This window comes from Pholcus phalangioides, unplaced genomic scaffold (genome assembly GCF_987345545.1).
Source record: "Pholcus phalangioides strain wild (caught in Gottingen) unplaced genomic scaffold, Ppha-v1.0 ptg000024l_1, whole genome shotgun sequence".
Lineage (NCBI taxonomy): Eukaryota > Metazoa > Arthropoda > Arachnida > Araneae > Pholcidae > Pholcus > Pholcus phalangioides.
Window position 1 is genome coordinate 18,956,592 of NW_028301616.1, and position 14,762 is coordinate 18,971,353.

General features: G+C 34.6%; 1 protein-coding gene across 1 annotated transcript in view; it reads right to left on the reverse strand.

The window, feature by feature from the left end:
* Positions 1-1,054: 1,054 nt before the first annotated feature.
* The window catches only part of LOC149068903 (lisH domain-containing protein ARMC9-like), a 32,853-nt gene continuing 19,145 nt past the window's right edge, over positions 1,055-14,762 (reverse strand). The window contains exons 19-23 of the mRNA XM_089250813.1: positions 14,189-14,287; positions 10,884-10,939; positions 8,124-8,299; positions 7,781-7,895; positions 1,055-4,806 (exon numbers count right to left, since the gene is read on the reverse strand). Coding sequence (XP_089106939.1) covers positions 4,593-4,806; positions 7,781-7,895; positions 8,124-8,299; positions 10,884-10,939; positions 14,189-14,287 — 660 coding nt within the window. The 3' untranslated portion in view covers positions 1,055-4,592. The remainder of the gene's footprint in view (positions 4,807-7,780; positions 7,896-8,123; positions 8,300-10,883; positions 10,940-14,188; positions 14,288-14,762) is intronic.

A 14,762-nucleotide genomic window follows, 5' to 3' on the forward strand; every position in this document is an offset into this window, starting at 1 on the left:
TATCTTCTAATGGAAAAACGGGCGGGCGGGTGGGGGGGTTAGAAAATTATTCATGTTCGCAAGAGGGAGCCATAGGAATGAGAAATGGTTGAAAGAGGGCCATGGACAAAAAAAGGTTGAGAACCACTGCTCTAGACCATGAAAAGTATTTTGTAAAGTAAAGTGTACATGTAAAGTGCAAATCGCACTTTTTTACATCGATTGGTTGATTTGTTATTGATTTTTAAAACGTGTTCAGGGCTTCTCGTCCACCGTGTACATAAAAATTAATTATACAATATTTTAGCTAGTCCACTATACAGTATACGTTACGGTCTGTGTATATCGAAAGTCGGAAATATCTTCACAACATCCAGTCTTCAGTATATCTTGTATTAATAAGTGGAGAGCGACATTCATGTCATATATATAGCCCTCTGGTGGCTCGTCGTCCATGAGCTATTAGCTGATCGGTTTCACCATTGCACGGTTCCGTTCGGCATATATACGCTCTAGCGAAGGAAAATCTCTATCTCCTCTGTAGCTTAGTGGTCAGAGCACTCGTCCGGCAATCGAGGGACCCGGGTTCGACTCCCGGTAGAGGCAGAGATGAGTTTTTTCCTTCCTTAAAAAATTAACATCTCAAATAATAAATATCTTCACAACATCCAGTCTTCAGTATATCTTGTAAAATGTATTTCACTCAATACACACCGAAATATCTTTCTTTTTCTCTACAATAGTTTTACTCTCATTTTTATAGCATTTTGTTTCGAAGGAGAATATCTTGTACGATAAGTAGTCCCTTTTAATATAATCCCAGTTTCTCTATGTCGAACTACAATATCGGAAACGAGTCGAACGGTATCGAAACCTCTACTTAGTTCTATATCGGTGTGCTACTGGGGTAGCCACTTCGCGAGGACACCAGACTTCGAACTTGGACCGAAACAGAGATTTTAGACACGCAAAATTTAATTTCCCTTTATATTTTATTTCATTCTCTTGTTCGTTGCTATAGAGAGGAAAAAAAAAACTGAAAGAATGTCTTAATGAAAAAGATAAAGCCATAATTTTTTAATCCATTATGTTAATTCCATAATATGGCAAATACATTATTTCTGAAATAAGAAATCGAATACCAAAAAGTTCCATTTGTATAAATGGATATAATAGAAAATTAACAATATATATATATATATATTATAACAGAAATCTGAGAAACACCAATCAACACACACAGCAAAAGAAAAGACATCTAAAACCACAGAAGAATAAACATCTCAATCTGATATAAAAGTGATTTACATCAATAAACGGGGGGGTTTTTTTTTCACATTTTTCGACATATCGACGCATAACAAAGAGGATTATAATCACCGAGATATTTTTAGAAATGTTCTCAACACTCAGCAGCATGTATGTGAGTTGCATGTCTGGCTCTATGCTTCTAATTCATAATACTTTAAGTGAAATGTATACTTTAGTAATTATTATAAAACACAGGCATCTTCAACCCGTTGCTCGTGAGCAATACGGTGCTACCCTGAAGTACCCAGAGTGCTCGATGCTCGTGTTCGATTTCGTGCTCGCGAGCACTTGATCAACATTCCAACTACATGAATGATGATTGAAATCATCATTTCACGCATTCGTATGTTGAACTTGCCGTCAGGGTGCTGTTCTTTTGATGATGGGCACACGCAGTGCTCGCGACTGGAAAAAGGTTGAAGACCCCTGTTATAAAACCTTTGATGATGACAAACACAACGTGATAGGATAACGATTAAAAAATGACATGTTCTGGTTCTGACCATACTAAAAAAATAAAACACAAAGTTTAATTTTTCATTTCAGTACCATGCAGTTTACAGACACATATTGAAGGACCAGACACACCCCACTTCACACCTCTCAGAGAAATATCGAAGTGTTCCCGAGGGATGGATGTGTCCATCAGACCATACAATAATGTAGCTTTTCATACAAACACACAACAGTAATTTAGCTTTCATGATTGATTCGAATGTATATGTAAGATGTACATACCAGGGCTGGAAAAGTTTGAAAAAAATTCATGTCCTAATGAATATTTTTACGTGCCCGGAAAAATATTGCTTAGTTTTTCCTTTTGTGCGGATTTTTCCCACGCGTTAAAAAACGATTATGCAGATGCAAATATGTAGATAATATAGAAAATAAAGAGCATTGCACTTACAATTAAAAGAATTTTATTCCTTTGATGAATCTCAGAATTTTCTACAGCGCTAAGAAATTCACCACATGGACGGATTTTAAGCAATTCCTCCCCTCAGTTTTGGCCACTTAGTCTAAGACTGTGCAGTAATGTTACACTAACTTTGACAAATGCAACCAATGAGTATATCGGTTACACTGGAGCAAATACAACCGATAAGCTCATTGGTTGCATTCGTTAAGAACTTTCATAAAACTTTGTGGCCTAAAAAATTGCCACTTTCATAATACTTTCAAACAAATGTGCCGCCAACTATTGATGAAAATACTTACTCAAGAATTTAAATAATGAGAAATACAGGGTGGGTAAAAATTCATAAGAACAGGAAAAATAACCGAAATAAAAAACGATTTGCAGGGTTAGCATCGCTAGGTCACGGGAATTTTTTTAAGACAGGAAAAAAACAGCCGATAGGTGGCGTTGACGTACACAAGTCAAAGAAAAGATGCGCAAGTAAAGGACAGAGAATGCCTTCAAATCGTTTACTACAGCAGTATGTGTTCCACATGATCACCACCACAGGGAATAACATATTGCAGGCGAGTCACAAATCCAGCAACGGCAGAGTGCAGCAGGTCCACATACACGGTTTACAACGGTGAACTGATTGTGGATTAGGAGCGCAAGTTCTTATAACCGTCTCTCATTTGCATATTTCCACTGAAGTCGCTCGTACCAGCTCCCCCTATCGGCTGTTTTTTTAGTTATTTTTTTCCGGTCTTAAAAAAATTCCCGTGACCTAGCGATGCTAACGAACCCTGCAAACCGTTTTTTATTCCGGTTATTTTTCCGGTTTTTATTTATTTTTAAAGTTTCTACGGACTTTTTGCCCACCCTGTATATATTTATTTGCCTTTTTCTCATTTGTTTGAGAGCTCTCAAAATTTCCTGTGAACCCTAAAAATGTTTATCCCTATTTTTGGATTTTTTACATGCCCGCGTCGGATATTTGGTCAAAAAAAAATACATGCCCAAACAGAATTTTTACATGCCCCAGGCATGTAGAACAATAGATTTGTCCGTTGTAGCGACCATAGTTTCAGACTTGCATCGCGGGTTCGCGCCCCCATCGTCGCCAAAGTGGTGGTCAGTCGAAGTTGATTTTCTGTGGTTCCCAACGTGGAGACACAAATGGGAGTCGATCTCCCTGTTAAAAAGTCTCGCCACAAAGAGCAGCAGGCCTACAATGAGGCTACTACAATTACTAAATCATTGCACTTCAATCATAGTTAGAAAAATTTATGGCAGATGGCAGAACTACACATAACAAACATTACACAAACAAACTTCAGGTTAGGTTCACGACACATGCACGCATATTCCAACATGTACCAATTCGATGGAAGTTCCGCAGAGGAACATGGACGAGGTGCATGTGTGGTTTATTAGTAATAGATTTGTCCAGCCCTGGTGCATACACAGTTAAACCAAAACCTTAAAATCACATATGCTTCACTTTCTCCATCAGACCTATAGCTCTGGGGGTTCTCAAAATTTTTACACCCGAGGTGCCCCTTTCCTTCTATTCATTGATTATTTGCGAGCTCTGCCGGCTCCCCCAGAGCTATTTAATAAAGAATATTTTCGAAAAACCTTTGTCAGGGTCACCGCTCTGCTGCGCACAGTTGGAGAACCCCTGATATAGCCCATATCATGAAAGTAAAAAGATAAAACCTAGATCCTTTGTTTCACACCACCTGATAAAGATACATTTACGGAACTTCTATCAAAAGGCATATTGTTAAGGCACAACGCTTAAGTAATAGCATTTCTAAAACAGCAATGCTATATAGTAGGCTGCTTATATACAATAATTGGTACGTATGTTTATCATATATGGTGCAAAACAAATGACAATTTGAATCACTCAAAAGAATTGGGATGACTAGGCTATGCCTCATGGCAGATGTCAACATAGGTTTTCTTCGTCTTGTTTAGAAAGGCAGAAAGGATACCATGAGTGGCAGTGCTGTCTACCTGGGCCTCAAGAGAAGAGGGGCCTCACAAAAATGAGGTTTTATTGCTTTGGTTTAACGTTACATATTCATATATAAGAACATTATTATAATTCAGCAAATAACCAATTTTGGAGAAAGATATTCACATTATTACAATCCTCATAACTTAAAATTAACGCATATTGTTTTTCTCAAAATTTTTTATATAAAATAATAATGATGAAAATTTATCCCCAATTAGTGATTCATAATCAGAATTCGAAATTAAAGAACTTTCTAGAAGATTTTTGCACCTTTCAACTGCCAGCAGTTGCTCCATAATATTGAATAAATATTATTTGTGTGCATAAGACCGACTAATAAAACTAGTACACGCATTTTCAGTTAACATTGTCTATCTATGGCGGACTGCTGGCAGCGATTTTTGGTGACATCCTGGAGAGCTCATCGCCGTCAACTTCAAAAACATTAAAAGACAATCCTTCGTCATCATCTTTAATAACTGGAGTCGGAGTTCTACGTGTCCTACTGCGCTTTGGACCACTGGGGGACAGCTCTGGCGTCCTGGGTATTTTCGGACGTGAACTGAATGCCACCATGTACTCGTTTACACTGGTTTTTATATGCATATAAAAAAAGTAAAAAAAAATAAAATACTATATGAGAATTTTTTTACTTTTTTCACAATATTCAATACAAATAATTTGAAACAAGAACAATCTTTTCAATTAATCAAATATGTGAGATTCAAACAAACCGTCTAAAAATGTATACAACATGATCCATTATCTTTTTAGGTAAAGAAGCCTTACTAAATCACATAACAGTATTCCTGCATATAATTTGACACTCCAAAAATTTTTTTTTTTCTGTTTTTCCATTTGGAATAGTTAGTGATTTCCGGCATGGCAGATATAGTATGAGGTTACAATATTATTTAACTTAATAAATTTATATATTTATTGAATTTATTGAACAAACATGTTATTAACTACTTTCTCGGAAAGTAAACTTGCTTGTTTTTCCATGCTTTTGAGAGAATTTAAAAAAAAAAAAATGAAAATAGCACTTTTTGGCAAAAATCCTTTGTATTTGTTGAAAATCAAGCATTTGTTAAAATTTGATTTAAGTGATATTTTCCTAAAAGAAAGTTCCCAGCCATCCATCTAGTTGAAGAATCAAAATTGTTATTAGACTTCTAATATTTTCAATCAGCTGCATTGCACAGACTTTATATTTACTCTATTTAGGGAAAAACTTTTCTCTTTTTCAATTTCTCAAAAAAAGAAGATAAATTAATGTAATTATTTTTCTAGTTCTGGGAACTTTGATCCTATCTTTCGATCACCAACTAAACACTGAGACCGGAGAGTCTCTTTCTGACCATCAAGTAACTTTTTATATCATCTGAAATGTTTTCTAATTGTTCTTGTTTGAACACATACCCTACATGGTACATGTATATAACGGTAGGGGAGACCGGAGCGAGTTGGCATAGGTTTTACTTTTTGATTTTTATACTTTTCCAACAATAGTTATGGCGAACGTGATGATACTGAAACTGAAGATAGCGGTACTCCTTGGTTACAAATTAAAATTGAAAATACAACTTAAAATTGTATGCTCATTTTGTCAAATCCGTTAAAATCTATGCCAACTTGCTTCACATCTGGGCTAATTTTGCTGCAGTTACACCGAATCAATAAGTTGTCATATGACACATGTTCTATACTAACATACCCCTCAGCTGGGATGCCAACTTGCCCCAACATGACTCTTTACATGAGAAGGCTGCCTCAGTGTTCCACAAAAGTTTTCTGAAGCATTTTAGCACTTGAATAAAAAACTCTACCCACCACAAGTGCTGAAAAAACATCTCACCATATTCATGGGCTTCACAAAATAAAAGAAACATTGAGCAAAAAAAAAACTTTCCTGACAGGAAATCAGGAAACTTGCTATCCTTCCTCTCTGGGAGCTATCATCCCACTGAAAATACAATGATTACTCAACACCCTCAAGTGGACTAACAGTGGCGATACTAGCACTTCACTGCAGTAGAAAAGAGAATCTGTGTGTGTATGTCAACTTGCCCATCAAGCCAACAGTACTTGGTAGTGAGATTGGTATTTCTATTTAAACCCAGGAATTTTTTAAAAAATTAACATTCAATCTGGACTCAATGATATATATATATATATATATATCCATGCTCCCATTTACACAAATTTTCTATCATAACAAGAAATCAAACACGTACAATATACACAAATTGACTACTATTACTGATAAGCTTAAAAAATATGTTTCAAAAATGCTAAAATTTCAAATGGGCACCAGACATTATCATCATGAACCCATCATAGCATTCTTCTTGCTTATGTTAACCGTGTTATCCCAAGAAACCTAGCCAAGCAAGGTTAAGTTGTATTGTGAATATTAACCTCATAAAGAGGCAATGAATTTTAAAATATCAAATAAAAAGGATTTATTAAACAGACAATTTTTAAAAAAAAAAGCAAAAAACTGCAGCGAATCAATAAATCAATTAAAATTTATGAAGAAATATAGTTTTTAAGGCTTTTACAGTCATAGAGATACATTGAAATTTTGGCCCCACATAGATTGGAATTTATGTTCCAGTTGTTGTACATGTTAAAGTAAATGTGATAAATCTGGTGACTATGTCTATTTGCTGGTTATTATGCAAAGTTACCAATCATTTTGGTAAATTTGATCAATTTTGCAAATTTATCACATTTACCAGTGATTACGTACAATCCATACTTTGCATTGGTAAATATAATATATCGTCAATGAATGAGTTTAATTTACTGGACACTTTTTGCTCAAACTTCAGTCTAGGATGATGGATTTGATTGGTAATTTCGGTTGTGCTTGCTCATGTTGATGAATGTGGAAGAAGCTAATATTACAAGCCATTACATTTTAGATTCATCAATTTTTTTTATCCTTAAAACACTTATTTTAATTTAATTTTTATAGCAAAATATGTGTTATGCTACCATCATGTACAGGAGAAACTGATAAGTGGTTGAATTCAAGTGATATTTCTGTATGATTTCTTCAATATTTATCATACTTACTGCCAACTTCATTTGGAAATTATGCATGATCACCAGTAAAAGTGATAAATGTAGGAAAATTCATCAGACTAACGGAGAAGCTATGCATACATGCATATAACCAGCAATTATAGATAATCATGGATTTATCACATTTATTGTAACATATATAGACCTATGTAACGAAATGGTATGATTTTTCCAGCATGCTGGAAAATACCGGGTTTTCAGGCACACTACTAAACCTTGTCATTTTGTGACATGCTGAAAAGGTAGCCTAAAGACCAAAGACTATGTTGGGGTCATGGCAAACTCAACATGATTAGAGTTTATATGTGAAAGAAACAACCTCTTCTACGATAATGACAAAAAAAAGTTCCATCAAATAATCAATATGTCTTTTATTAACAAGAAGATTGCATTACATATATATAAATGGGTTTCTTCCTTATTAAGAAGTATTAATGGGGAGGGGGGAAACTATAGAATTTAGCACATACTTTAATCCCTTAATGTTCACCGCAGAAGGATTAGGAATGATTGCAGCTTCTACTAGAGTCGTTGAAGGCTGTCCAACGATTTTTCGAACAAGCTGAGTGGCTTCCACATCAAGTTCTATCAAAGGACATGCAAAAGCAACAAGTTTTAACAAATAAATAAATATATGTGTGAATGTCAGCGATAGCACAGACAGCAACCTACTAGTATAGTATAATATTAATAATATATCTCTCCTATTGAGATATTATGAGAAAACTACATAGATCCTGAAATATATTAACCTAAGACCTATTATCTGCATGAGTTTTGCTTGTTAAAAACTTTACAAAAATTTCAACTAACTCGGTGTGACAGGCTCTGAAGAAGCTTGACCACCACCAACACCTCCATTTCTCGACACTGTTCCCTGATTGCCTTCAGGAGGGACACTGTTACTTCGCAACAGACTGGCACGTGAGGGTATTCTTGCACTGATCTTCTTCACTTGATTTTCAGGAATTTCACTGACATTCAGATATCTTGAACAGTTTGAGGTTTACAATATAAAAAGATTTACTCCTTATTTAAAGTTTGAGACATGATGAAGAAAAGTAGCATATTTGTATACATGAAATTACAGTCCATATTTGGGACAGTGACCTTACTTGGGCCAATTTGGCTCTTTTTGTTTAATATATTGGCAGTCCTAACAGTTGTTGCAGGTTATGTTTACAGAAGGTCATCACGTTTGCTTGTTGCTGTGTTAGCATTTCATGATAGTTTCAGTAGAATGTGTTTCGATTGAATTTTTTTTTTTTGTGTGTTTTCCTGAAAATCTGTAAAACCCTTAGTTTTTTTTTATGGTGAACTACTATACTAAGGTTTTTGAATGTTTACATGCGGTATATTGGGTGCAATCCAGTTCCTAGATAAAAATTCAAATTTTCTGGTTTTTTGGTGAATCTGTATAAGAAAGGGCCTAAAGTGCAACAATCATTATATAGTATACCATAAACAGTAACATTGCTCTTTATGGCGGCTGCTAATAATGACACAAGTATCAATGATATTTCTACAGTAAGTCTAGCCTCAGATGATAGCGTATTTAATAAGATTGCTAATTGATTTTTATCGATTTCAGCGACAGCTGGCTTATAGGAAGTATAGCAATGAAGCAAGGAATTTAGACGTGAATCTTTTTAAGGGTTATATGAAATAGTTATAACAGGCCTAAAACCACAGAATTTATTTCTAGGGCTTTTTAAATGTTTAAAAATCTTTTGTTCTTTGTTCATTCGTGTCAGACAAAGTCGCTACATACATTAACGTTTTTCTAGTTTTTTAAGTTTTCTACTTCTCAAGTTCATTTGTTTATTTTTTGAATGTGGGATTTGATGTATAACTTACCAGAGAAAGTATTCTGTAATTTTTTTTCATGAAGGTTGTGATTGATGAATAAAATTATTTCTGAACTAATTTCAATTTGATATTGTCTTAAAATATTTTCTAAAAAAGACTTAACCTGTCCAAAGTTAAAACCAAGGCACGTAAACATGAGACAACACAAAAAAAAACTATACTCTGTCCCAAATTAGGGTACTCGCTCTTAACTTGGGACAAACATCATTTTATTTTTTTGAGGTACTAAATGTACACATAAAATTTTAAAATTATCAGTACAAAGAGACTAAACCATCTTTCCAAATAAGGTTTTCTTTTTAATTTCAATGTTTGATTGAGGGGTTGATTTTTCAGTGCAAAGTTCAAAATTGTCCCAAGTATGGACACTTGACTGTATATAAAACATAAGAAACTGTAGGTATAATAAAATTAAACATGAAGATCAAATCTTATATTAAATTAAACATAATCTTTCCAATAATGCCCTATAAAAAAATAATAATAATTGAATCCTATTTGCTTTAGACTCTATCTATACGGGTCTGGATTTGGATCTTAATTCAGGTATGGTTATCTTTATGGCTATTCATCTTCCACAGTATTCCCCAGGATAACATGGGTTTCTGGTGTCTATTTCAAAAGAGAGTATATTTCAGGGCAATCTAGGCCAGTATCTTCGACTCTTTTGAATGAACTTATAGTACAGGAGGAACCTGTATGCATGGGCTGATTTGGGTATTTTGTGGCCCTCTAAAACAGGGTTTCTTAATCCCCTAGTGCATTGGTATATGAAAACGGGCAATTTTTGTACCCCCTTCCAGCCAATATAATGGCATATTTTTTTAAGTAAAAAATAACTCCCCCCCCCCACCGGAACAGAAAAAAATGTGAGACCCTTCCCCTGAAAAGTCCTTCTTACGCTACTGCCCTAGTGTCCATGAACATTCTGGTGTAGCCTACTCCAGGTTTACACTAGGACCCAAGAATGACTATCAAACCACTATTTCATAGTCACAAAAAAAAAAAAAAGACAATAAATTTAGAAGATAATGACCGCTACCCACTGAAAAAAATTACATCTCTGCCCTCAGACACTTGAATATTGGAGGCCTTATACCCAGGGCCACAACTAGATACTCTTTCAGCCGAGCAACAATGCATTATGCCTCCGCTGTGTAATTTTGCATAATGTTGAAAGAATTTAGCGCCTCCCTTTGGTCTAGCACCAGATGCACCTGCATTCTTCTCTTGGCTTGGGGGGGGGGGGAGAATTTTGATGAAACCCTAGGTCAAAGTGTTCAATGCTTGAATTTTAGAGGTCTTCAGCAGAGTTTAGGTGTGCGCGTTAGTGACTCTATTACAAGGTCAAAATGTAATAATTTTTTTTTGTACTGTTTTACAGCCCCTACAATTTAGTGGCCTGGTGCGATTGAATTATTCGCACCCAGCCTAAGTCCAGCTCTGCTCTGCTTGTATGAAACAAAAAGTCAAGAGATTTTACAGAGATTATTTTACAGAGAGCAAACAATTTCGAAAAAATAATTAAATTTTGATCATAAACTTATTTAATAGATTTACAACATGAACTGTGTGAGTGTGTGTGGATTGGCACAAATGTGTAAAGAAACAATGGACATGTTTCACAGAGGGGCTGCTAGATATTAGCTGCTAGGTTTACAAACTGTAGGGAATCAAATGTGACTGAACATGTTTTATACTCACTGTTGATCACCCTTGGTATCAATCTTGGAGAAGGAGTTTGCATTGCTACCAGATAGCTATAGTATAAAAATGGAAGAAAATATTAAAACCAATGTTTTGGTATAAAAATCTCAAATCATAGTTTTTTCATTACATCTTGAAAATTAGGTACCTAAAATTTTTTAAGAAATTTTACATTTATTTTACATTGTAGCACAGGCTACTTTTATTCTCACATGAAGAAAGAGCACAAAACTATTGGTTGAAGTACTCTCTGATAAAATATGTTCCTCTGATTGTGATAACTATTCCATACAAGTACAGCTAAATGTCTACACAAGGATTTTCGTGGGAATGGAAAACATTACTGTTCTAGATGGAATCTAATTTATCATAATTTCTGATAAAAAAGCTGCACAAAAAAAAAAAAACCACACAACAACAACAAAAACAGTGAGAGAAATTTTTTCCTTGAAATGGCACCGCCTTTAAATGCTGATATCTCTAAACTAAAAGATAAGTAGGAAATGTTTTGGTGAAAAGACAATTAGGCTGCTGTAAATGGTGCGGATGAAGAAGTTCTCGAAGGCAATTCTCAGAAAGTGATTGAGTTTAGAATGCAGTAGGCAAAAAGAAAAAAAAAAACTACATTCACCACCCCCTTGCATTTCAATTTTTTTACTAAAATGAACATTGAGGTTTGGCAGACCTATACGTATCTTTAGTCTGAATGTAAACGAGTATTCTGCCAGGTGTGTGTGTTAAACAAAGTATTTTAAACATATAACACAAAACCACCTGCAGTGATAGCTAAGAAATGCCTCAGCTTACAAATTTTTTTGGATAACAAAGATTCTTTTCAACGTTTTACAGATGCGGCTAACAAACATTTCAGTTGATATGGAAGCATGCGCTAACATAAAACTGCTGCATCCTGAGCTAAATTTTTGTGCTAATCAAAATGAATCCAATGAGTAACTGTCACTCGAGTCAGATGAATTCATTTCTGTCTTGCAATGGCTTTCCATATACACCTTTATTTCCCTTTCGGAAATGTTTCAAGCCATTTCATGCAGAGAAAAAATACATTTAAAATAGAAATTTAAAGAAAGCCTAAGACTTCAATGGTTTCAGTGAATATGGTAAGACTCTTAATACCAAACTGACAGTCTGGCCATTCTAGGAACTCATTTTTCCTATCTGTATGTGTGTGTGTGAGAGAAATGAGCCAACTATATTATTATATTACATGCACACTACCTCACACACCTTTTTTCACTATGGATCTGCATTGATTACATAGTGTAAAATAAAAATATATTATGTTTTTTATCCCACTTTAACTCTTTATACAAATACAGTAAAACCTCGGCCACCTAATGGCCACCTCTGAACAACGGCCACATTTTGTTGAAACTGAACGCATCCCATAGACTTAACATTACAAGAAACCCCCAAATAATGATTTCTGAATAACAGCCACTTTGGACATGGAGTTGGGAAAAAATATCATATCTCTCTCTCTCTTTCTCTTGCTATGACAAAAATAATTTTCAAGCTGATTTTTAAGGGTTCCTGCTCCCAGAACTTAATGGGAGGAAAAAGATTATGTATGCTTTCTTTTCTTGGGTGAAAATGCTAGATGGGTATATTGAAGGCAGTGAAGAAGAAAAAAATCTTGAAAAGATAATATGGGGACAACAGAAGAGACTTGTTGTGAGCACTCCAATGACTAGAGGGATATGCAAGTTCATGGCACTCCCTATATAGTCAAAGGGATGGTTCCATCCAAAAGAAATGGTGCTCGCAAATAGGAATACAAATGTCCAGAGTATTAATTTTTTCAGAGGAATGTGTCAGTCTTTTCTTCAACAAGAATGTATGTCAGCACCTATGTCTTCAGCTATCGGATTGGACTCGGGAATGCCCAGGAAAGGTTTAGTTCATAGTTTCCCCAAACTTTTTGTTCCATCTCTCCCTTCAACATTTTTTGTTCTCATTGCCTCTCACTCAAGCCAACCCATAGGATCCTATACTAAACCCATAGCTTCTACTGCTACTTGGATCATTCCATCGCCCCCAGGGGACGATATTGCCCACTTTGTTGAACACTGGTCTAGTTGAAGGTCCAGTGTGAACAAGGAACTATTTGGGGTTGCTGGTACACCGTCTTGGCACATATCAGTTTTTCCTGCTTTGGAAAAACTGATTTGGAATTACAACTTTGATTTGGAAAAAACTTTGGAATTACAAATGTTGTGTTCTAAGCCCTGAGCACTGCAAGCCTGAATTTTAGAATGTCATAATATTGCTGTAGATTGATTAATAAGTCATTATAATAATAATTAATCAAAATATAATCATATAATTTAATATAATCTATTATATAACTATCTTAATCAGTTACAGAATGGACTGTCATTTCACATGCTATGCACATGCATAGTAAATTTTAGTTTTTTTTCTCAGAAATGAAACTAGTTCTCCTAATAGCGGCCACATTTTCACGGTCCCGTTGGTGGCAGTTGTTGGGAGATTTTACTGCATAAGACCACAACAGGCAAAATGCCCAACGAGGTGGCTGAGAAAAAGATGACCATAACAAATATGGTTGTCATATATTTCAAAAATGCAGCAACTGAACTACAAATGCAATTATAAAAACTAAAAACTATATATACATGATAAAATACTATGCAATGCCCATAAAATATATTTATGTTTGTCTTATTTAAGCGATTTTAAAAATTTTCCTAATTTGCATTATAACTGCCACATTGGAAATAAAAGCGTGTTAAGAATCCGACATTTTGTGGTGACCAAAATAAAGCAGATCAAGTTTGGTGAGATATCTCAAGATTGCCACTGTAAAAGTTGAACTATTCATCATACAATTGTAAAGTTGCTCATTTCAGACACTTTGGGGTCAGTTTTCTTCTTTTATAGTGCTTATTAGTGTTTTATGAAAGTTATTTTGGAATTTTGAGCAGTTCATAGAAGGAATTAAGTAATTTTCCATAGAAACCTATGGAAAATTATGTTTTGGCTAATGAATGGGATTCCGGAATGAATTATCTTCCTTAGCAGAGGTATTACTGTATATAAAACAACAGCTTTGTACACGCAGATAAAATATGATTTATTGCTTTGTGTCTTCGATAAGTAAAAACAATAATGTTGATTGATTTCTGTTGACAATGTGTTAATTACAGAAAAAATTTTAACTTTTTGGGTTGTAAATATTATATAAAACTATTTGTAGCAATGACACCTTAATTCAAAAGCAATAATAAATAATAGTAATAGACATATATATTTTAACCTACTGAATACTCTTTCCAAAGAAGAAATTCTCCAAAAGCTTCATTTGGAGAGCTTGCCACAGGATCGTTTAGATCTAGTTCTGACTCCAAATCAGTTTCTCCCTTAAAGAAAAATTTACAAAAGAATATTTTGCATATGCATACAGAACAAAGTGTATGAGCATTTTCACATGTTTCTTAAATTAATGTACAGGTACCTGAGTTTGAATGAATTTCAAACAAAAACATTATGACAGTCTTGGTGAACCATAGATTGTCCTTGGCAACATTTGATGAAAATGGTTAAAATTAATCTTATGGTCAATGATAAAACAGTTGTCTTGTTCGAATGGTAGCACTGAAACATTATTTAGTATTTTTTAAGATAGATATAACGACAATATTGATCTGCAAAATGGTGAAACAAAAAATAGCTCGCCATCATCTCAATTTGTAATTCTCTGAAAAAAATGTAGCAGTTGCACGTAATAATGATCACGCCACATGAAAGGTGGTTGTAGAAATATGTGGCTGTATTGTTTCAAGGAATAAATGTAAAATATATGTACAGTAAAACTTTGGATTACGAGTAACCTGG